General features: G+C 35.5%; 1 protein-coding gene across 5 annotated transcripts in view; it reads left to right on the forward strand.

Moving 5' to 3' along the window:
• DPP10 (dipeptidyl peptidase like 10) overlaps positions 1 to 25440 on the forward strand; it is a gene marked incomplete at both ends in the record, with an annotated part of 1533989 nt that overhangs the window by 1207597 nt on the left and 300952 nt on the right. For all 5 annotated transcript variants that reach the window (XM_080690187.1, XM_080690189.1, XM_080690186.1 and 2 more), the window contains one exon: positions 3464 to 3538. In XM_080690187.1, the coding sequence (XP_080546313.1) occupies positions 3464 to 3538 (75 nt within the window). The remainder of the gene's footprint in view (positions 1 to 3463; positions 3539 to 25440) is intronic.

The raw sequence follows: 25440 nt of genomic DNA on the forward strand, positions 1-25440 counted from the left end.
TGAAGAACATCACATGGGGGTGGTTGGAGATAAAGGAGGTGAGATTCCCTTTAAATAATTCAGACTTCAGACAGAGAAGCTCTCTACAAAAAAAAAGAAAAAAATTATAAAAACTGCTGGTGAAATCATTCAAGGTGTATGAAAGGAGACCTTCTACATCTCTTATTATGTTTACTTTTCTGTGACCTCGAAAAAAGTTTAACAACTATGACATTAGAGTTTTCTGATACTTGTGAGACAGAAATGATGACATCTCAATCCCAGTACATGGGAGGGTAAGACAGAGGGATTGCAGGTTCGAGGCCAGCCCCCATTACTTAGTGAGTGCCGGGGTCCAGCCCTAGCAAGAGTCGAGGTTCATGTGTTGGTGAGAGGAGAGTCGAGGTCGAATGAGAGAAGATCTATCATACAAAACCAGGTTTAAACTTCTCTATTTTATTTAGGATTTGTTATAATTTTTATATTTTTTGGCAGAAAAGCAAAGGCATAGCCATGCAAGCAGGAACTCCAAGGACAGGAAAATATTTTTATAGACTTTAGGGCAGGGTGCCAGACATTTAAATAATCATAGAAAGTATGCTTTGTCTCATTTTGCAAGGCCGACTTGAACTTAATCTTATACATTGGCCTAAATTAAGGTCAGTTTGAACTAAATCTTTGGCCCAAACTTTATCCTTGGAAAAAAATATCTTTGCTGCCTGAGTTTTTCACAAGCCGATGCCCATCAATTGTAGCTATAATGCTTATACATAAAATTTTAATTATACATATTGATCCAAATAATCGTAAAATAATTTTTTGAAGAAGGAAATGCTAGACATACTTCATGGGGGATCTACGCCTTTGCGGGTTCCCTGATCGAGCTTTCTCAAGATCTGCATGAGATGCTATAGCAAGTGAGGCCCTGTTCAAGTTAATGAGACCCTGTTTCAAAATTAAAAAATAAAAAATATGGCTTGGGGTGTAGCTCAGTGGTAGAATGTCTCCAGTGTCACCATAAGGAAAAAAAATCGATGACATCATCCTCTTACCCAGTTGTTGTTGTTGTTTCAGGTTTTTGTTTTTTGTTTTTTGCAGTTCTGGTGATGGAACTCAGGGACGTTCTATCTCTGAGCTACACCCCCAGCCCTATTTTTTATTCTTTATTTTGAAACAGGGTCTCACTGAGTTCCAAAGAGCCTCACGCAGTAGTTGAGGCTGTCCATAAACCGTGATCCTCCTCAATGCTGGGATTATAGGCATGTGTCACCATGCCCAGCTCCAGTTTTTAATTCATATAAGTCTTCTTATTTTGTGAAATGAAGCATTGCAGAGCTCCAGAATTAAAAATAAAATGAATTAATATTTTTAAGCAAAATCAGTATAATTTTGTTCCACAACAATACAAACTGGATATCTTATACTTTAATTCTGGCATTAACTACCAAACTAAGGTTTTAACAATACATTTAGATTCTCAATTGCACAAAAATCTCTACTTCAGATGCTAGCTGCAAATTCCAGGCCCCAAGGAAATTTATTCTCTGTCCAAGTTGGCTACAAACTGGAGAGTTTGGACTATTTTCATTGGACAATTCTTTATTGTAACTCACATATCTTAGGGAAGAACTATAATAATAATCACTATCTATTATCAGTTATTCAAATGAACAGCCAGATAAAGAAGACCACAGGATAATGTTGAGAGGAATCCTGGGCGCAAGAGTCTCTATTTCATTGAAGTTGGTGGATGTCGCCTTCTCAGTAAATTGATATGCTAACCTTCCAGGATGCTCTCTTAAATTCAAAGGGCAGAGGGTTTTTGTTGTTGTTGTTGTTGTTGTTGTTGTTTGGTTGGTTTTATTTTTAATTTAATGAAAATATCATTATTAGTCATGAGTGGCATTTAATCATTGGTACAAGACTGAACTAAAACCTCTCTCCTCTCAGATCTTGGGTGAGATTAAAAGTTCTAACCTTGTGATCACAAGGTTGATGTGATCATGTAACTAACCACATCATGATTATCCTTTAGCCCCAGCCATGGATAAGAGTGCTATTTATCAAAAAATGGATGGCGACAATGCACCAATAAAAATTAAAAATTATTTCAAATACAAAAAAAACCTGGTGTATGCTTAAAAAATTGATAGAATAAGGAGAAACATTTTTATTAATCAGAAAAGCCTAAAGGTTTTTAAAGCTTTGTGTCAAAAACTAGGGACAAAGACCAAATAGATGTGTTATTATTATGTCATATATTCTAAATATTGATTAACCTGAGTTATTTTTATCCTACCCATTATTTTAATGTCCATAGTTTGAAAACTAACCCCCAACTTCACTTTATTCTCTTTTTATAGAAAACAATCTTGCAAAACTATCATGAAATAAGATATCCAAAATTATTTGTTAATTCATTTCTTTGAAAAAATGCAAACTATTTAATTGCCTAGAATACTCACACTGTTTTTGTTTTAATTTTGTAGGATTTTGATGATGTATCAACTCAATTTGCTTGCCTTCGTTTTATATATGATTAGACAAATATCTCTAAATCATTTCTCCACCCTCAATATATTTATTATTCACATTTTAATACACATTCTTGTGTATTTTAAATTCCTCTGTCACTAGGTATGTTCAATAATTAAATTATAGGCTCAAAAATCAATCAGGTACAGTATAGTAGCTGTTGATGTCTGACATCAAATACAATCAGTTATGCATTTGTGTTTTAATATGGTTTACCCTGGGAGTATTCTTTAAAGAGAGCCTGTCTTTGATGTATCTTCTTTATGTATAAATATTCAACTAGTAAGAACACAAAAGCACAAACACAGAAAATCATGACACATGAAATGTAAATATATCTTTTTATTTTGATTAGTTCAACATGAAAATATAAAGGAATTTTAGTTATTTAATAAATTTGATATTTTAATAATGAAGGTGTTATTTGGGTATGGTGGTACATGCCTGTAATCTCCATATTTAATAGACCGAGACAGGAGGATGTTGGATTCAAGTCTAGCCTCAGAAACTTAGCAAGGCCCTCAACAACTTAGTGAAACCCTACTTCAAAATAAAAATAAATAAAATAAGGCTGAGGGTGTAACTCAAAAGTAGAATGAACTTGTGTTCAACCCCCAGTACCACTAAGTAAATACATAATACATACATATATACAATAAAAAATAAAATACAATTGTTAACCTGATCTTTAGGGAATAAAATATTAACCTACTCTTTAATTAATAGCAAATAAACATATTGACAATTTTTTTCTATTGAGCTAATATGACATCTTCAAGTTTTTATATTCATGTATAAGATAAACAAACACGTGCATGCATGTGATAAGAATGAGAATGTCCATTTTCCTAGTGTTATGGGAATTGTGATAATTTTGATATATTTATATAGCCAAATACATGTTAATCTGTTCATTTTTAAGGTAATTGTTCCTTTTTTCTCCCCATAGATAACCTTCAAAGCATCAAGGCATTCAGTTTCACCAGATTTAAAATACGTCCTTCTGGCTTATGATGTCAAACAGGTAAAGGAATGATCTTTGAGAAAAGTTTTCCTTGTGATACATTGAAGTGACAGTTCGTGGTATTACTTGGCCATCTACTTATCTAGCCAACATTTGGTGTGTAGAATGGCTTCAGGGCAACATGGATGGCCACTTGTCACCAGCAAGTGCTGGAGACAATGGGCTTTCTTTTATACTTGGTTAACAATGAACTGGAATAATTTCTCAGGTACCTGTACTGAATAAGTCTGGGTTTAGTAACCTAACAGATGGGGCTTTTGGAAAAGCCTAACTGTGTATACTGAATTGTTCCATGTCAGTACAGATTAGGGGCTTTTCTATTGAATGTGTCTTGAGCTTAAATGTGTGTGTTGGGAAGTAATTGGTGTAAACATTGTTACAACAATTAATTCTGAGCAAATAAAACTTTCTAATTGCAAGTGGTATTTCATTATTCTATGTCAGCACTGAAGTACAATTAGAACAGTATGTATGGTTGTTGAGAGTTTTGTACACAGATATAATTCGCATAGTTAAAAAGCAAAGTAAATGTTGAAAAGACAATTCAGCAGAATAGTTTCTGCACAGAATAAATAATTTAAAATCACTCAAGAAAGTTTTATTAGCTTTAAGGACAATAAAAATTTATGGACTTAAGGCCGAAAGCCTCATATAATGCTTTGAAAGCCTTTCAACACATGGAATTTCACAGTTCAAAAGCTCTGCTACCTCATAGTTTTAGTGTTTTGGAATATACAAAGTGCTCTTACTTTAGAGAAATTTATGTTTCATTTTAAATAATTTATACTTAAAAGACAAGATAAAGAAACATGTTTTCTGATTATGTATTTTTATCTTTATCTTTTGCTCTGTATTATCATTATCCTTAGATTTTACCAATTGTGTGTTATAAAAAATTAAATTATGAGCCGGGTGTGGTGGCACAAGTTGTAATCCCAGTACTTGGGAGGCTGAGACAGGAGGATCATATGCTCTCAGTCAGTCTCAGCTACTGAGTGAGGCCCTCTGCACATTCGTGAGAATCTTTTTCAAAATAAAGAATTAAAAAATAGGGCTGCGTGTGTTGCTTGGAGGCAGAAGGCCCCAGAGTTCAATCCTCAGTACTGCAAAATAAATAAATAAATAAAATTTCAAAAATAGAATTATTTTATGAACAATGTAAATTTAAAATGACTACCACATTAAACCGATAGTGGGCATTTTTATTAGTTCATTAACAAATTTCAGAGCGATGGAGACATAAATAGATACAGAGCTCGGTGGACTTCCTCCTAGCTCCTACCCCACTCCCTTACCTTCCCCATGTGCAATATGGAAATTGACATTGATACATTTATGTTTGTACATCATATCCATTGCAGTGTTTCCTTCATGGAGTCTTTCTCTCTCTACCCATCTCCTTCCCTTAGGCCCTCTCCATCACTCCACTGTTGTTTTTCCTCCTTTGTCTAGAGTCCCTCTTTTATTTCAGTTTCTCCCCAAAATTCCCCATATAAGAGGAAAAAAATGACCTTTCACTTTTTGTGACTGATGACTCTCACTTTGCATAATATTATCTAGTTCCATAAATTTCCCTGAAAATCACATTATTTTTTCTTCTTTATGGCTGAGTAGAATTCCATGATGCATGTATGTAGGTATGTATGTATGTATGTGTGTATATATCACAGTTTTGTGATCCACTCCTCTATTAATGGATACTTAGGATGGTTCCATAACTTGACTATTGTGATTTGTGCTCCTATAAACATAAATGTGCAAGCATTACTATAGTGGTTTAGTTTAAATTTTTTGGGGGGGGAGTAGATACATAGCAGTGGTAGAGCTGGGCCACAGGGTAGGTTCATTCTTATTCTCCTGAGAAAACTCCACCCACACTGATCTCCAAGGTAGCTTCACTAACTTCCAATACCCCATACAGTGTAGGGAAGGTAGCTGCACTAATTTGCAATACCCCAAACAATGTAGGGAAGTTTCTACTTCCCTATATTCTTGCCAGAATTTATTGTTTGTGTTTGTGATGATTGCCATTCTAATTGGGATTGGGTGAAATCTTAGTTTAGCTTTGCATCTCACTGATTTCTAGCAATGTTGACCATTTTTTTTCATATATTTATTGACCATTTGTATTTCTTCTTTTGTGAAGTGTCTCATTAGTTCACTTGCCCATTTTTGGACTGGGTTGCTTTTTGGTGGTAAATTATTGAATTCTTTCTTATATTCTAGGTATTAGTTCTCTATTGGAGGAGTACATAGCAAAGATCTCCCATCCTGTCAGATCTCTACTAAGGTTTTGATCGTTTTCTTTGCTGTACAAAAGCTTCTCAGTTTGATGCAATTCCATTTATTAATACTTATCACTTTCATTATGCCTTTGTGGTCTTATTGAGGAAGATTTTATCAGTGCCTATATATTAGATCATTGATCCTATGCCCTCTTCTAGTAATTGCAAAGTCTCTGGTCTAAAGTCCAGATCTTTAATTCATCTTGAGTTAACTGTCCTGCAGAGTGAGAAAGTGACATTTATTTTCATTTTCCTACATACAGATAACAAAATTTTGCCTACATTATTTGTTAAAAAGGCTATCTTTTTCAAGGCTGTGTTTTTTACTTCTTTGTCAAAAATGTATTGGCTGAAAGTGTGTGGATTTGTGTCTGAATCTTCTGTTCCATTGGTCTACGACAATACCATGCTGTTTTTATTACTGTGGTTCCATAAAATGGTTTTAAGGAAAGTATTGTGATTCCTCCTACATGCTTCCTATTACTGATAACTGTTTTGGCTATTTGGGGTTTTTGTATATGAATTTTAGGAATGACTTTTCTAGGTCTGTGAAGAATGACTATGGTACTTTAATAGGAATTGCATTGAATCAGTAAATCACTTTTTGTAGGATGGCCCTTTTGGTGATATTTATTCTGTCTATCCGAGAGCATGGGAGATTATTCTATCCTATATTCTACAATTTCTTTCTTTATGTTTTATAATTTTCAATGTAGAGATCGTTTAACTCCTGGATTAGATTTATTCCTAGGCATTGTATTGTTTGTGAGGTTATTGTGAATGGATTGTTTTAGATTATCTTTTTCAATGGAATCATGGTTGGCATATAAAAAAGCTACTAATTTTTTAGACTAATTTTGTATCCTGATAGTTTGCCAAATTTGTTAATCAGCTCTAGAAATCTTTTGGTTGAGTTTCTTAATCTTTTAAGTATATGATCATGTTTCTGCAAATAGAGACAATTTTAGTTTTTTGTTTCCTATTTGTATTCTTTTGATTTATTTCTCTTGCCTTATTACTCTGACTGGAATCTTGAGCAATATATTTAAAAAGGGTAATGATAGTCAGTTTTCCTGTCTTGTTATTAAGGTGATACTGGATTCATAGAATAAATTTGGGAGAATTTCATCATTTCCTATTTCATGGAATGTTTGAGAAGTTTTGGATTTATGTATTTTATAAAGGTTTTTTAAAATTTACCTGGGAATCCATGTGGGCCTGCACTCTTCTTTGATAATAGACTTTTTATTGCTGTTTCAATGTCTTTATATGCTTTTGTTTAGTTGTTTTTTCTTTTTTTTTTTTTAGTTTTCACTCAATTTAGGAAGCTTTTATATGTCTAGAAAATTTCCAGTATCTTCTAGACATTCATTGATTTCTAGGCTTTCATTGACTTCTAAGCTTCCCATTTTATTGAAAAATAATTTTAAAAATAGTTTTCAAGCCGGCCGTGGTGGCTCACGCTTATAATCCCTGCACTTGGGAGGTGGAGACAGGAGGATCATGCAGGTTCGAAGCCAGCGGCGCTGGTTTAAGAGACCCTGTTTCCAAATAAAAATATAAAAAAATAGGTCTGGGAGTGTAGCACAGAGGTAGAAGGGCTTCCAGGAACCCCAGTACCACCAAAAACAAACAAACAAACAAACAAACAAACAAAAACTGAATAAAAATATTTTTTGATAATCCTGATTTTCCACATGGTCTGTGCCAATCAACATTTTTGTCTCTTATTTTAATAATTTGGATTGATTCTGTTACTTTTCATTACTTTTTCTAATTTTGGGTATTTTTTTTCTTCAGAAAAAAAAAAAACAGCTCTTTGCTTTCTTCTCCTCCTCCTCCTCCTCCCCCTCCTCCTCCCCTCCTCCTCCTCTCTTCCTCCTCTTCCTTTTCTCCTCCTCCTCCTCCTTCTCCTCCTCCTCCTCCTCCTCCTCCTCCTCCTCCTCCTCCTCCTCCTCCTCCTCCTCCTTCTTCTTTTCTTTTCTTTTCTTTTCTTCTTCTTCTTCTTCTCTTTTGGTGGTACTAGGATTGAATTCAGGGGCGTTCTATTCTAGGCTATACCTCAATCCTATTTTTTTTTTTTTTAATTTGGAAGCAAAGTCTCACTAAGGTTCTGGGAATGACCTCAAATCTGAGTCCTCCAGGCTTGCCTTCCATGTACTAGTATTATAGGCATGCACCGTTATGCTCAACTCCTGATCATTTAAAATGGATTTTTGTTCCCCACTTTATGGATATCTGCTCTGATTTTAATAATTTTCTGTGTCCTACTGGCTTTGCAATTAGACTGTTTCTGTTTTTCAAGGGCTTTAGGTGTGTCATTAGGTTGTTTACTTGGTGACTTTCTGTTACTCTTATGTGAGCATTTAGTGCTGTGAATTTTCCTGTTAGTACTTCCTTCAAAGTGTTCTAGAGATTTTGGTATGTTGTATTCTGTTTTCATTTGATTCAAGGAATTATATTTTTATTCTCCCCTTTTTTATCAACTGATCTCTTTATTACTCATTCACAAGGTTGTTATTCAATTTCTATGTATTGAATTTTTGTGGGTTCTCCTAATGTTGATTTATATTTTCATTCCAATATGGTCTGAAAAGATGCAAAGAATAATGTCATTTTTTAAAAATTTGCTGATATTTGCTTTGTGGCCAAGAATATGATACATTTTGGAGAAGATATCATGTGCAGCTAAAAAGAAAATATCTTCAGCTACAGTTAGGTAGAATATTATGTATGTGTCACATAAGTCCATTTAATTTATTGTGATCTTTAGCTCTGAAACATCTTTACTGATCTTGTGTCTGAAAGATTGATCTTGTGTGAGAGGTGTGTTGAAGTCTCCCAGTATTATTGCACTGAGGCCTGAGATTTAATGTTGCTAAAAGATTTTTTTATAAAATTGGTTGCACCTATATTCAGAGCATAAACCATTGTTATATCACTTTGTTGGGTTGTCATTTTATAAAAAAATGAGTTGCTTTGTTTCATCTGATACATTTGGTTTAAAGTCTAATTTGCCTTATATGAAAGTTTCTAACCCCTGTTTGACTTTAGATTCCATTTTTATGGATTTTTAAAAATTTACTTATTTTGTTTCATGTATTTTTATACTTTTATTGGTGCATTATAGTTCACATCATAATACAGTTCACAATGATAGTGACATACATTCACATAGTACTTGGTAGGCTTCCCCCAGCTCCCTCCATATTCCACCTGGATCTTCCCCATACATGGTGTTGAAATTGACATTGGTATTCTCAAGTATGTACATAATATTGATACTAGTGGTTCTATCATTGGTCCTCCATCTCTGCATAGATTATTTTATTCCAGCACTTTAGACCTTTAATCTGAGGATATCTTTGCTTGAAATGTGAATTTCTTTCAAATGACATGTAGATAAATATTCTTTAAACAAATTTGCCAGTTTATGTCTTTTAATTGTGGAGTTGAGGCCATTGATACTCAGTGTAATCATGGAAAGATGACTTTTAATCCCTGTCATTTTGAATTATATTTTCTGCTTGAGATGGTGTGTATTCATCTTTTGTTAGTTGTTCATTTAATGTAATTAATCCTTTCTCTCTCTGAACAAAGTGGAAAAACTGAAAGTAGTTGGAGTTGCTCTGGTTCTTTTATTATTTTTAATTTCTTCTTTGTAATTTATTTCTTCGATTTTTTTTTCCAGGACTGGGGCTGGAACCCAGGGGAATTGTACCACCAAGTTACACCCCCAGACCTACTTTTTGTCTTATTTTTGAACTAGGGTTTCATGGAATTGCACAGGGCCTTGCTAAGTATTCGAGGCTGTCCAAGAACCACAATCCTATGGTCTCAGCCTCTGGAGGGCTGGAATTACAAGTGTGGGCCACCACACCCAGTTCTTTCTTTCTTTTTTTTTTTTAATTTATTTTTATTGGTGCATTGTAATCATATATCACACTGGAATACAAGACTTGAGAGGATATACAAGCACACATCATCCAATTAGCCCTCATCCAGTTCCCATCCCATTCCCTCCCCCTCCCTCGATGTCATGCTTGTTTGGTGATTAACTTTGATACATTTGTTTATGTATCTCCTGTGTTTTAAAGAGGCTCCACCCTCCCCTATTCCATACACTCTGATTGGTCACCTTAATTGTTTCGCTATAGGGCCCTTTCTATAGCTCCACCTCTTCCTGTTGCCCCTTTCCTCCTAGTTTTTGCTGATTAGGGGAAGAATCTGATTTTTATTTTCTGCGATATTTCTCTGTGCATGCCGGTTGCAAGTACCGATCCCACCGTCTGACCCCCGCCCGGGGCCCAGGGCCTTGTGACTGGGCCCTGATTTCTCCAGGGATCTGGAGTGCTCTGCGTGGTCAGGCCTGGGGCCCAGAGTCCTGTGACCCAGGCCCCAGGCTGTTCCGGTCCGGCCTATTTCTTTGAATATTTTTTCTTTTGCTGTTTTGGTAGTCATAAATTCTTTCAGCTTCTGTTTGTTTCTCTGTCAGTTTTGAAAAATATTGTTGCTGGGTAGAAGAGTCATGGTTGAATGTTGTTTCCTTTCAGGGTTTGGACTACATTATTCCTATCTTTTTTGACTTTGTTTGAGAAGTCTAGATAAATTTCTATTGTTTTTACTTCTGAATATTACTGAGTCTTTTACTTTCGATGCATTTTAGATTCTTTCCTTGGCCTCTATGTTATCAATTTGATTATTATATGCAATTTCTCTGCTTTTTAGTAATTGAGGTTCTACATGTTTCCTGAACCCGTGTGTCCACTTTAATTTCTATGTTTATTAAGTTCTCTGATATTTCTTTTCTTTTTTTTTTCTGTTTGTCTGGGGATAGAACCTAGGACTATTTGACGTCCAAGGTACACCCTCTACCCTATTTTTTATTCTTTATTTTGAAACCAGGTCTCACTAAGTAGCTGAGGCTGTCTGTGGGCCTCACTAAGTAGCTGAGGCTGTCTGTGAACTGGGATCCTCTGGCCTCAGCCTCCCAAATGCTGGGATTACAAGTACACGCCACCATGCCCGGCTAGTTCTCTAATATTAATTTTCATGAGTAGATTTTTTTATTCTTTTAATTTTGCCTTCTAGACTCCTTATATGACTATTATTCTTAGGTTTTCTATTTTAAAATAATTTAAAATATTTTGGATGTTTTGGTCATGTCAAATTGTTTTCTGTATATTATTGACTATACATTTATTTTTTAATAAAACAACTTCTAGAAGTGAAACTGTTTCTCTTGTGTTATAGTCTGCCATTAATATTTATATTGAAGTTTTATTTCATTTATTGCATCTTTCATTTTTTAGAGCTTCTTTTTAATTTTTATTCAGGGGTTCAGTCTCTTTGTTAATTTGAGCTATCATATCTTCTAGACCTCTGATCTCATTTCTCACAACTTGAATCATATTATAATTAAGATTTTTGTTTGTCCTGGCATACTCTGCAACTCTATGACTGAATGTAGTAACTTTAAATAATCCCTTGCCAGGTTTTTATTTCTCCTTCTATTGAGACTTCCTTAGAATAGAATAGATGTAAATGGTGCTCCTAAGATCTGATACAAGACTCTTCTCCTCTGCCTACTTTGTTTCTGCCAGGATGGATTTATCTCCAGGGATGTCAAGGGTGGTAGAGGTTGACAAAGCTCACTCAGCTTGAGAGCCAGAGAAGGCAAGGCTGAAGTAGGTTAGTTTTTCCAGTCTTGGGAACTCCCTCAGTAATTCATTGGTGTAATAAAATATAGAGATTTAGGGTGTTACACCCTACTCTAGAGAGGGCTGGACTTTAATGGTTCTGAGCATTTTTTGCTTAGAGAATTTCTTGGTACTTTGCTAATCAGAATGAACAACATGGAAAAGCTGAAAGGAGTTGGCTACAGGCTCCTTCTAATGTTCCCCTGGCTGCATGAGAAATATTATTCCATCCTGTGGATGTAGCTCAGTGGCAGGGTAACTGACTAATATTCACAAGGTCTCAGGCTCAATCCACCAAAAAAAGAAAAGAAAAAAGGAAAGAAAGCAAAAAGAAAATATAAAAGAAAAAATAAAGAAAAATGGAATATAAAACAAAATATCCTCTCAACCTTTTCATGCTCAGGTCTACTGTCTTCTCAGATTAGAGGCAGATATTTCTTGTCGTTTAAAGCTCAATTGTGCTGTTGACTCCCATGTTCCCCATTATCACAAGATTTCCTGCCTTCTTAGAAATATGGAAAAAGTCAGTCTTCATCCCCCAGCTTTAAATTCCTTGCCTGCCTGCAGGGAGCCCTTCTGCCCAATGGGACCCTGACTTGGTGTTTGCCTCTGTCCACTTTGGTGCCTTGTTGGCCCAGAAGTGCTGGACCAACAAGTGGTCCTCTCAGTGGAAAAGGGATGATAGGGCTTCAGTGGAAAGGGACTGGATTGGTTTGTGCCTTCCAAGCCACTCAGTGTAGACTCTCCTCTCAATCTTTCAGGCATGTAAGTCCTGTGCTCACCTTAACAGTTGGAGTGTGGTTAGTCTAAGGAAGGATCCGGGAGGCAGTATGGGCTTCTTTTTCTCTTTAATGCTCCTGCCAGCTATCCTTGTGGAGGTATGCCAATCTGTTTCTGATATTCTCACTCTTTCTCTATTAAATCACAGAGAGAACTAGGCATGGTGGAACATGCTTATAATTCCACTGCTTCAGAGTCTGAGATAGGAGGATCATAGGTTTGAGGACACCTTCAGCAATTTATTGAGGCCCTTCACAACTTAGTGAGATCCTGTTTCAAAATAAAAATAAAATAGGGCTGGGGATATAGCTCTGAGGTAGAACATCCCTGAGTTCAATCCCTGGTGCCAAGATAGATAAATAAGTAAATCAATCAATCAATCAATCAATCAATCACAGGAAGCTGAATTGATGTTTCCTGGAGTTTCTAACATTTATGGTATTTGGAGGTGCGTGCTATTGTTCACCTTTCAGTCTCAGATTCCTTGGGGACTTCTTGCATTTTTTTTAACCTTGATGTTTAAAAGACTTCTTATAAATATTCTTGAGTTTGTCAATTCTTAGTTCCCATCTCCCATGAATATAGTCTGGAATGTGAATTGTAACTTGACTAGGGATTAACATGGAGTGCCAGATGCAGGCTCAACTTAGAGTCTCACTAGGATTCCATCTTCCCTCTCCTTTTTTTTTTATCACATATGTGACAAAAGACCAATGATGATATAGAAAAGAATTATTAAAATTGAACAATTAAACATAAGAGCAACAGAATTATTATACAATCAGACAAAAGACCCAGACATTTTATTTTCAGTAAGCCTAGAAAAATATTTAAGCATCATTAGCATTCAACAAAAGCAAGCTAAATGAATATCATTACATACGTATAAAAGTAGATAAATTTTAAAAAATTGAAATGGTGAGAAGCATGCAGAGAAGCTGGGTCACGTAGATCCTGCTGCTGGGAACAAAAAATGTGGCATTGATGCTCTTGAAGGTCCTGGTAATTTCATTAAAATGAAATATGCAATTACCATCCCACCCAGCAGTTGCATATTGAGCAAAAACCTGTATTCAAATATTTGTAGCAGTTGTATTTTTAATATCTGAAAGTTGAAACAGTCAAGATGTTGTTCAGTACGTGAATGCTTAAACAGTTGTACATCCATACAATCATATTCAAGAACATGGGGGAATCTCTAGGATTATAGTGTATTAAAAAAAAGCCATTCCCCAAATTTGATTGTCTGTATACTTCCATTAACATAACGAAACAGGAGAATTATATAAAATGAACTTGCAATTTTTAAAGGATAAAAAGGAAATGGTAGTGGCTGCTTCTAGTTCCTGGAGTAACATCAGGAATATTGATGAACAGAGGTATGTTTTATATTTTGACTATATAAACTTCAATATCTGTTGGAGCCAGCCAGTAAAAGTACAGGCTCCGAAGAGAGGAGTGAAGATTAAAGAATTCAAGCATGGGAGGGCCACCAGTCACTACTAGGGGGCCCTGGGTTTATTCTCTGGAGGTAATTTATACATTTTATAGCTTTGGGTTACACAGGAATACAAGAAAGACAAGTACAAAGTACATACCTTGTGGGCAAGCCAAACAATACAACACAAACCTAATCTTATCTAACAGACAGAACAATAGCATCAATCCTTCTGAAAGAATCTTAATTGCATGACAACATACCTTGTTGACTCCGGGCCAAGGACAGTCAGAAGTACTCTTTTAGTAAAGATAAGGGGAAGACATTAATGGCTCCCCACAATGGGCAAGGACATGGGGAAGACCTTAATGGCTCACCACAAATATCCTGGCTGTAATCTGTACTACCACTGTCCAAGTTATTACCAACTTAGGAAACCTAGGAAAAGAACACAAAAGCCCCCATGTTTTATCTTATACAGTTGCTCAAAATAAAAATGTCTACTATATAAATGCTGCTATTGAAGAATATTTTCTAATATAAAACCTAAAACTTATTAAATCAGAATTTATAAAAAATTATAATTTGACCTCAAATAAGTTTCTATAAAGAGATGAGAAAGATGTTACTGAAACGGGGGTTTCTTGCGAGAAAACCCCGGCAAGTTCTTGTCTACGGAGAGCGAAGAATGACACCCGCAGACCTCAGGAAGGGGAGTAAAAGGTTTATTGGAAGCAGCAGGGAATGGGGCAAGGGTGGCTGAACACCCCCAAAGGGTCTGGAACTTTGGGTCCAGCAGCTGCCTTCAGGACAATATCGAGAGTAGCCCAAGCCAATTGCCTTCAGGTACAGGCTGCTTTCTTCCGGAGTCCGCACGATCTGCCAGAAGGGAATAGAGAAAAGTGGCCGAACACCCCATAGGGGCGGTCGGAACTCCGGGGTCCAGTAGCTGCCTTCAGGGTCACTACCCGAGTGTCGTCCGAGCCAAGTGCCCATCAGTTGCAAACTACTTTCTTCCAGAGTCCACGCGATCTGCCAGAAAAGAGGTGCAGGTCACCCCTAGGGGCCTGGTCAGCCATGATGTCCAGCAGAGGCCTTCAGGTCGCCGGAGCCACGTGCCCTCAGATGCACTCTGCCTTCTCTCAGGGCCAACACGACCTGCAAGAGAGAGAACAGCTCCCCAAAAGGGGAGGGGGTCCCGAGCAGGAAAGTGACCCACTTTTGCCATCTGACTGGCTGATGCCTGGCCGCTTGCAAGTCCTGGTTGTGGTGACTCCAAGGAGAATTTGCATAGGACATTTGCAAGTTCTTTGAAGGGTCTCCTTTCAGGAATGCCAGACTTGCTGGGTGGGTTTGTTGATTAGGAAACTCAGGATGGCTTTGTGAAGCTTTGATCTTCTTATCTCTGAGCCTTTGGAGTTTCAGGCATTTGTCTCCCCTCAGGAAACTCAGGAAATTAACTTTTTTTCTACCAAGGCCTTTTCCCTATCTGCCTATTTCCCTTCTACCTCCTCATTACTACTCACTCCTATGCTTTTAGCTTTAAACAAATCTGGTATGATTTTCAAAGATTTATGGGTGAGAATGGTTCAAAGTAGAAAAAAGAAGCCAGGCACAGTGGCAAACACTTGCAATTCCAGTACTTGGAAAGCTAAGACAAGAAGATTGTAGGCTCAGGGAGAGACTCAGCAACTTAGTGACACCTCATTAAAAAAAAAATTAAATTAGTACTTAGGGGTAGCATGGAAGTAAAATATATCTAAGATCAATTCCCAGTACTGAAAGAAAGAAGAAAAAAGAAAGGAAAGGAGGATAGAAGGAAGATAGAAGGAAAGATATAGGGAGAAAGAAAGAAAGAGGAAAGGACTATCACTTAGTAAACAAATTAATGTTACTAATTTAAGAATTTTTTCATCCCTATGTTAGTCAAGAAAAAAATCTGCACACTTACAGCTAATTGATTTTTGACCAAGGGGCCAAAAATATACACAGGAAAAAAAATAGCCTCGTCAACAAATGCTATTGACAAAATGGTTTACTATATGCAGAAAAATGGAAATAAATCCCACTTTCTCACCCTGTACAAGAGTCAATTCAAGATGGATCAAATACTTGTATATTAGACCAGAGACCTTGTAGTTCCTTAAAGAAGGCATAGGTCCAACACTACGACACATAGGCACAGGTAAAAATTTTCTCAACAAGACGTCAAAGGTACAAGAAACTAAAAGGCAATTCAATACATGGGATTGTATTAAACTGAAGAGCTTCTGCACAGGAAATGAATCTATCAAGAACCTCAACAGATAGCTGAAAGAATAGGAGAAAATTTTGCCAACTATTTCTCTGAGAGAGGTCTAATGTTTAGAATATACAGAGAACTCGAGAAACTCACTGCTGAGAAAAATAAACAATAAAAATGGGCCAGGGAACTAAATAGACACTTCACAAATGAAGAAATTCAAATGGTCAAATAAATGCATGAAAAATGTTCAACATCATTAGTAATCAGAGAGATGCAAATAAAAACTACCCTGATATTTCCCCTAACTCCAACTAGAATGGCAATTGTCCAAAACAAGAACAACAACAAATGCTGGTGAGGATGTGAAGTGGAAACTCTAATACATTGTTGGTGGGATTGCAAATTAGTGCAACCACTTTGGAAACAGTATGGAGGATCCTCAGAAGAATGGGAAAGAATTTACTATTTGATCCAGCAATGTCACATCTGGGTATCTACCCAAAAGAATGGAAACAAACTAAAAAACTAATACATGTGCATCTATGTTTATAGCTGCACAGTTCACCATTGCCAAAGTATGGAACCAGCCAGTCTAACAGATCAATGGATTACAAAAGTATGTGATATTTACACAATAGAATTTTACCTAGCTATAAAGAAAAACACAATTACATCATTTATAGGGAAATGGATGGAAATGGAGGACATTATGCTAAGTAAGATTAGATTATGATATTAGCATAATCAAGCCAGGCATGGTGGCACATGCTTGTAATCCCAGCATTTGGGAGGCTGAGACCGGAGGATCCTGGACAGCCTCAGCTACTTAGTGAGGCCCTTTGCAACTCAGTGAGACCCTGTTTCAAAATAAAGAATAAAAAATAGGACAGGGGGTATAGCTTGGAGGTCAAATGTCCCTGGGTTCCATCCCCAGACCCACCAAAAAAAAAAAAAAAAAAAAAGAAATCAAATGCTCTCCTGATATGCAGAAACTAGGGAGAAAATGGGTCATAGGCAGGCTCTAACAAAGAAGATACTATAGATGAGCAAATAAGGCAACCTAAATGATGGGATGGGAGGGAGGAAGAGGGAAATTCTCTAATGCACATGATGTACATTAACAAACATATCAATGCCAAGCACTAAGCCAAACATAAAAAGGTAGGAGGTGGAGGGAAAGCAGCGGGAATTGGGTAAGGTGTAATTGGATGATATGTGCATGTATGCCTTCACCATTTTGTACCCCATTAAGATGAATAACTACAATGCACCAATATAAAATTTAATAAAAGAACAATACTTTTTAGAACTTGCTTTCAAGGAAGTCATTTACATCTGAAAAGTAAAAAAAAACACATTATATCAACCTATCACAGATAGTATCATTCATGACCACCTACAACCACAGAAAAGGAAATTGCTTTTTCATATCATATATAAGTACTAAATTTTGGTAAATATGTTAAAATCATAAAAATATACTTAACAGAAATATATTCTTCTAGAGCAATTTTCATATTCACATATACATTTTTAACTTCAGGAAAACTGATGTTACTTTGCAACAAAAAAATCTCTGTAAGTAAAAGAAAGCCAAAATATAGAAAAATTAAATTTCATAACTTTATATCACTTCATACCTTTATTCATTTCATTAATTTATTTTTTACCAGGTACAAACTACTAGGGTAGACCTTTTATAGAATGTGTGTGTTCACACATACATGCACATTCATATGATTGAACCACTTCTTTAAGAAACATACAAACTGGTAGAAATGTGACAAATTCATTTATATCTACCACATACATGTTACATTTTGTATCATATGTGTGGTAACATCAAGAGAATAGAGAAAATTTCCACTTCAGTTAAGTTGGAAGGAGATGCATCTTCTGGACTTTGAAGAGTGAACAGGTAAAGATAAATAGAAAAATATTTCAGATGGGTGGACAACATAGAACTTCATGGAAGCACTATGAAGTCTTTGAGGGATATAGTCAATTCAGACTAACTAGTTCACAGGTTGGCAGCATAGAAAGAAATAAACAGGTCTTTAGATCTAATTGAGCCCAAGTTATATAAGAATTTTAATATGTTGCGTATACTAAGAAAGCAGTTCGGAGTCATTGATAGATTGAGAGCAAGTTAATAAGTGAATGCCATGATTCTGTGTGTGTGTGTGTGTGTGTGTGTGTGTGTGTGTTCACAAATTTTGTGAATAATTAATTTAATTTAATGCCTATTGACAAAGATGGGGAAAATCAGTTGTATAAAGTCCAGCTACTCAAATATATTTATTAAAAAATTTTTATATTATTGAATCTATTCATTCACTTTTATGTATAAAAGTAAATAAATAGAAATTTCCATTTGGTAAGCATTGTGTTAAGCAGAGGCTCTTATCCTGATTTCATAAAGAGAAGAGCCAGTCTCAGACAATTTGGAAAATATTTCATTTTCTTTTTAGCTTTCACATATTAGGAAGAATATCTGACTTTTTACTTTTTGTGACTGGCTAATCGCACTTAGCATAATGTTCTCTAGTTCCATCCATTTACCTGAAAATGACATAAATTTGTTCTTCTTTATGAGACATAGGTGGGTCTCTAGACAAAGAAGGAGAAAACTTAGATGAATAAAGAAGGTGATGTAGCCTACTGAGATGGGATAGGGAAAGAGGAAAACAACCTAATGCACAGGATGTGCATTCAAAAAAATACCAAAGTCAGTCACCAAGACAAACATGAGAAGGAAGAAGGGGAGGGAGGGAATGGGGTGGAAATTGAACAAGGACTAACTGAGTGATGTGTGCATGTACTAATGCCTCTATCAACCTGTACTTCATTAAGATGTATGATTAAAAATCCACCAATAAAAGTACATATTTTAACATAAAAAAGAGAATCTGGAAAATAGAAGATGAGACAGATTTTGAAATTTATCCAAAGTCTATCAATTATGGAGCAATAGCTGCACACTAATGAAGCAGATTTACTGAAAAATCTCGATCTTTATTCTAAGTCATGTAGATTGAACCAGAAAAACATGACCAAAGGTAGTAGTAAACTACAGAGACTCTTTTTCTGGGACCTCAATTATTTCAAATTATGTTGTTTGTAAAATTTTGTGAATAGTTTTGAAGATGTCTCTTTTTCTCTGAATTTAGTATTTCTATGGGATGCATTATTAGCATATAATTTTGAATAAAGAGATATATAGCACATTATTATTATATTCACATAATGTGAAATCAACCACATTACATAGTTCATTAGGATTTAATACATTCATATGCTAAGCACATGTTATACCACTGAGCTCTACCCACAAATCTTCAAAATATTTTAATTCTACAAAAGAAGATTCCATGCACCTTAATAGTCATTTCCCTTTTCTTCCATAACCCATATTCTCATAATTACTAATATGATATCTCTACATGTATATTTATCAATTTTGGATATTTAATAAAAATGGAATCATGTTTGGTTTCTTTCACTTAGGATCATGTTTTCATAGTTCATTTACTGTGTAGCATGCATCAGTACTTCACTTTTTGTTGTGAATAAATAATATTCCATTATATGCTTGGACTACAATTTTGTATGTGCATTTGATGCACATTTAGTTTTTTTTTAAACATTTTGGCTATTTTACATAATGTCACTATGAACAAGTATGTACAATATTTTTTAGTAAATATTTCAAATATATATATATATGTAATGAGGAATGAAATTGTTGAGTCATATGATATTCATTTATTTAACTTCTTGAAGAGTCACAAAAATATTTTTCAAACTGGATGAACAATTTTAAAAACCTACTAGAAATCTGTAAGTGTTCAAATATCTTTAGGTCCTCATCAAAGTTGTTAATTCGTTTAAGTTCTCTTCAAAGCTGTCATTTTCTATTCTTATTTGTATAGCTATCCTGGTTTTTGTGAGTTCATGTCTCTTTGAGTTTGTGACTCCTTAATTGTTATGGTTCGAGGGAAAATGATGTTACCATCTGGGGGAGCCGTCCCCAGGGATTTTTGTTAGACCCCGAAAAACATAAAAACAAAAAGTGCAGGTTCTTGTACTGAGCTAAGGATAGATATGCAATACCCTGGACTCTTGCTGAAGATTTAAAGGAATTTATTAAAAAGATAGAAATACAGAAGACAGTTACAGCCTCATGTTACCCAGGAGTAACATGAGGGGGTGGTTCTAAGGAATTCACCAAAAAATCCCTGGATGCAGAGTATTCTTAGAGTCACAGGTCCTTTGATATGTAGATATCCTGCCCCATCTCTAACCCAGGTATCCAGCTCTGTCTCTGACCCAATCAGATCCACCCCCTCTGGGGCAGGAGGGCAGCTCTGCCTCTGTCTCAGGCACAGACCCCCACACCTTTTGTTACACTCCAAAATGTGTCAAGTTGCTTATCTGGAATCTGGGATTTCCTCACATCCTTGAGGAAGTTGGCCTCTCTTTAGAAATGTATAAAGACCCTAGGCTTCTTTTATTCCTTTGCTAATTATCCATGGTGATATCTGCTGCCCTCTCTCCACAGCTCCCGGCTTTCTTCACTACCAAAGGTATATTTTAAAATTGGAAATCCTTCTCAATACTGGTACATTAATACATTTTAAAACTTCTTCCCAATACTGTACATTATTTGGAGTATTTTCATAGGCATCTTAGCTTTTTTATTTCTTTTGTAGTATTATTTTTTGAGTCCTTTGCCCATATACATTTTTCTTTGGGTATTTTGTGGTTGATTTAAGTTTTTTCTTTCTTTTTTTTCTACTCTTCTGGGTAGTGAGCTCTTAGCAGATATATGATTTACAAATATTTTCTCCTACTTGGTAGGTTCTTATTTTATTTTCTCAAAATAATGTCTTCTATGTACAAATTTATTAGATGTTGATGAAATCTAATTTATTGATTTTTAGTTTCATATTATTTCAGTTTCATTTCTAAGAATCACTGCAAAATTCCATGTCTTGATGTTTTACCTTTAGGATTTCTTCTAAAAATTTTATAGCTTTAGTTTTATATTTAGTTTTTTATCTATTTTCAGTTAGTTTTTATATATTATGTGAGGTAGGGACTCAGATGTTACATATTTAAAGCTCATTTTATATAATAAAAAACTGCATTCCCGAATCACTATATTAGCTGAAACTTTGTTTGGGCAATATGCATCTATTTATATTCTAAATTTTCTCAACATAGGATGTTTATTTGTAAAAAGTAATTGTTAAATTGATAGAGTATATATAAATAGTCTCACTACTAATCCAATACATATATACTCATATATGATCACTCATACCACAAAATTAGCAATAAATTTATTGCTGTGCAATACTTTTCTTTAAACATAACTTTAAAAAGTCATTTTTAAATCTCTCACAGTTTGTGTCTCTCACAGTTTGTGCATATCTGGGATTCTCAATCTTGACCAAAGAGAGAATTTTAGTGGCAATGCTCAGGTACTACCCTATAGAACTTCTATTTAATTGGTTTGGGGTTTAGCGCAACTTTGGAGTTTTAAAAACTCACTGGGTAATTGTAATGTGTAGCAATGGTTGAAGACCATTTTATAGATTTTATTTCTTTATTTATTTGGCCAGGAAAGTGCTTAAATAAATAGAAAATATAGACATGTATTTATTGTAGTCCTCTTGGTTTGCAAATGACAGGAATGAGGGGCCTGGAGCTGGGCTTGGGTGGTCAGAAGGCGGATGTGTAAGTAAACCATTTTTCTTCGGGGATCTGGTCAGTTTTTCTTGTGGAAAGGGAAGAAAGTAACATGAAGCAGAGTCAAGAAAAAGAAGAACCCCCAAGCAGGAACAAGAGTACTGGAATGACTCCACAGCAGCTCTGACTTCTGTTCCATCCCAGACAGCATCCTGTCATCCAGTGGAAGAGAGGCCAGCTGCTCAGTGCAACCTCCATTCTACCCTAACTCTTCCGCTTCTCACAGTTGCCTCCCAAGCGGCAGCCATGTTGTTATTAAGACCTCTAGATTTAAAGTGAAATGATTATTGAAGAATTTCCAGACTTCAGATAAGGGAAAGATGACTACAATAAAACTAGGCCCTATTTCATACTGTTCCTACATAGCACCAAATTCTTTATTTGTAACCTCTTACTCCTTACAATTTGTCATGTAGCAGTTGGATTTATTTTTATTGGTGAAAATAAAATAAAGGAACTTTCCCAAATTGTCCAATGTGAACAAGATTAAAAACTTTTTCCTAGAAAAGATGCTTCCAGTGTATAGACTCAGTAGGGCAGCATCGGCACAGCCTGGGAATTTAGGAGAAATGCAAATACTCTACTTCAGTGCAGACACACTGACTTAGAATCTTTGGGGTAGGGTCCAGTGATCTTATTTGACAAAATCACCAGGTAATTTTACTATGCAAGCTTAAAAAACATGGTTCAAGCCAGGAGTGGTGGCACACACTTGTAATCCCCATGCTCAGGAGGCTGAGACAGGAGGATCGCATGGGTTTGAAGCCAGCCTCAGATACTTAGTGAAGCTCTCAGCAACTAGGTGAAACCCTGTTTCCAAATAAAATATAAAATAAGTCTGAGAGTATAGCCCAGAGATGGAAAACCCCTGGGTTCCACTCCCAGTACCACCAAAAAAAAAAAAAAATGGTTCAAAATAATTGATCCCTTACAAATTAATAGCTTTCCCTGAGAGTAGAACCAAGGCAAGGAGTCAGAACCTATCTAGATTCAGCATAAAGATTTAGAGGAAAAGTCACTTAAGAAAGATGACCCAGTATTTTTTTCTTTAGTATTTCACTATCATTTATTTCTGCCTTTAATTTCCGTTTGTTTCTTTTTTTATTATGGATACTGGTCTGGCCTCATTTACACTTGTTTATCACATTTTCAAATTCATACTTTATTTGACATGTTAAATGTACATATGACATATTGGTGTGTACTTGGAATTTAGCAATATATGTGTTTATATTCAAATTATCTATATTAAAAATTTTTACTAACATGCACCATACATAAAAGAAGTTGCACATACCATGAGGACACTATACATTTTTATAAACTGAACACACCCATGTTGCTGTCACCCAGATTAAGAAGCAAAGCTCCCTTCTCAACATTGCCACCACAAGGGGAACTACTGTCTGAATCTTAACAGCTTTGATTAGTCTTGGCTGGTTTTGTACACTAGGTGGACTCATTCATACATCATTAAATCTTGTGAATCCTTTTTTGCTCAACAAAACATTTGCAAAATTCATCCATATTTTTCAGTTTGAAAAGTAAGTTTTCTGGTCAGCAATCTTGCAGCTATAATCTAAAAGGTTGGTCATGCATCTTAGAGAAAAGGTGGTTTTTTTTATGGTTTTGAGCTCAATCCACATAAGACTGGGGAACACAGATCTCAGGCCATGGTAGCAGAGAGTGGGCAAGTGCATGGGCTGTGCTCCTCACATGACGGGGGACCAGAAGCAAGAGAGAGCAGGGGGAGAAGGAACCAATATAATTCCCAAGGCTGCATCCCCCCAGGGATCCACCCCATCCAGCCATACTCTACCTCCCCACCCACACCTCAAATAAATCCTTTAAGATGTATTTATGTACCGCTGAGATTACAACTCAATTAGATCAGCTTCAACCATCAACAGATGTCATCTTTAGGGGATATTTTATATCTAACTACAATAGTAAGTACTGAACTGAAATGCTTTGTGGATTTCATTGCATATATAAAAATTTATCAACTCTATTATTGATTAGACTATAAAATATGTACATATATAGTAGAATTTTATGTTGAATTATTTCTTTGCCTTTTTCCTATGTATTGCCATGACTCTACTTTGACATGTATTTCAAAAAGGAATTATACAGGTGAAACAAACATTGCATAAGTGTATTTATCATTTCATACCTCCTAGAGTCCCTACTTCTTGTCAACTGATGCCATATTTTACAGAGTAGAAAGAAATTAGTGATGTACTCAAGTACTCTATTTTATAATGGGTTCATTCCCATTCTTCTAGTTCTGAAGTCCCTAGTCTTTTGATTACAATATCTTTTTCAGAAAGGTTCTTAATATCTCCAAGGATATATTTTGTACTCTGACATAATTATTTTCACATGACTTGAAGTTTTATCAACTGAATTCTAGTTAATTAATTGGAAGATAAATGAAACTTGTATTACATATATTATTTTAATACTCAGGTAGCCTTAATTATACTTGCCTATTCTTACATTTTTTTCACATCTGTACTTTTAAAATTGTCTCTCAAAAATAATTATCTAAATCATTTTATTTTAATGACTGAAGATTAAAAACATTTTCTAAAAATATTTCAAAATATGAGTAAATATTGATAGATAAAATCCTAATGATAAGAATATTTGTGGTGAAGAATTATCATCTAGGATTTTGACATTCCCAACGTCAGACTTATTTTGTTATTCTGAATCCTGTATAGAGTTTGAATTGTGTGTGTGTGTGTGTGTGTGTGTGTGTGTGTGTGTGTGTCCGTGCGCGCACGCGGGCACATACTGGAGACTGAACCCAGGAGTATTCAACCTCCAAGTTACACCCCCAGCCCTATTTTATTTTTATTATTTGAAATAGGGTCCCAGCCGGGCGTGGTGGTGCACGCTTGTAATCCCCACACTTGGGAGGCGGAGACAGGAGGATCGCGCAGGTTCGAAGCCAGCTGCGCTGTCGTAAGAGACCCTGTTTCAAAAATATAAAATAGGTCTGGGAGTGTAGCCCGGAGGTAGAAGGGCTTCCAGGAACCCCAGTACCACCAAAAAAAGAAAAAAAAAAGAAAAGAAATAGGGTCCCACTACGTTGATGAGTATCTCATTACTTGCTAAGACTGTCTTTGAACCTGCGATCCTCCTGTTTCAGCCTCCCAAATACAGGAATTAGAGGTATGTGTCACCATGACTAACTAGTTAGAATTTAACTATTATATCTGTTTTTATATTATTATTACAATATACTTGGAATTCTGGCACATTTCAATTATTTGGCAGTTATATCCAAACCATCTTTGAAAGTCAATAGTATTTAATATTATCATTTTTGGTACTTGGGAATAAATCCCAATTTATTTATTTATTTATTTATTTATTTATTTATTTAAAGTATAAAATGGGGTCTCACTAAATTACAGTGAGCTGGCATTGAAACTGTGATCCTCCTGTTTCAGCTTCCCAAGTGCTGGGATTACAAGTGTGCACCACCACACCCTGTATCAACAGTGTTTTATATATAAAAATATTTTTTAAAGAGAAACATGAAGTAGAAAACATTTTTTAAAAGTCTTTTTAACCTAATTTCTAGTTATAGCTTTCTTATTGCTTGGATTAAAAATAGATATTAAGTGGATTGGTTAACTATTTTACACTGTCAGCTTCTTCCTTGTTATGTCTTATGTTTGTGGCAG

Source organism: Muscardinus avellanarius (assembly GCF_963383645.1).
Source record: "Muscardinus avellanarius genome assembly, chromosome: 2".
In the NCBI taxonomy this organism is placed as follows: domain Eukaryota; kingdom Metazoa; phylum Chordata; class Mammalia; order Rodentia; family Gliridae; genus Muscardinus; species Muscardinus avellanarius.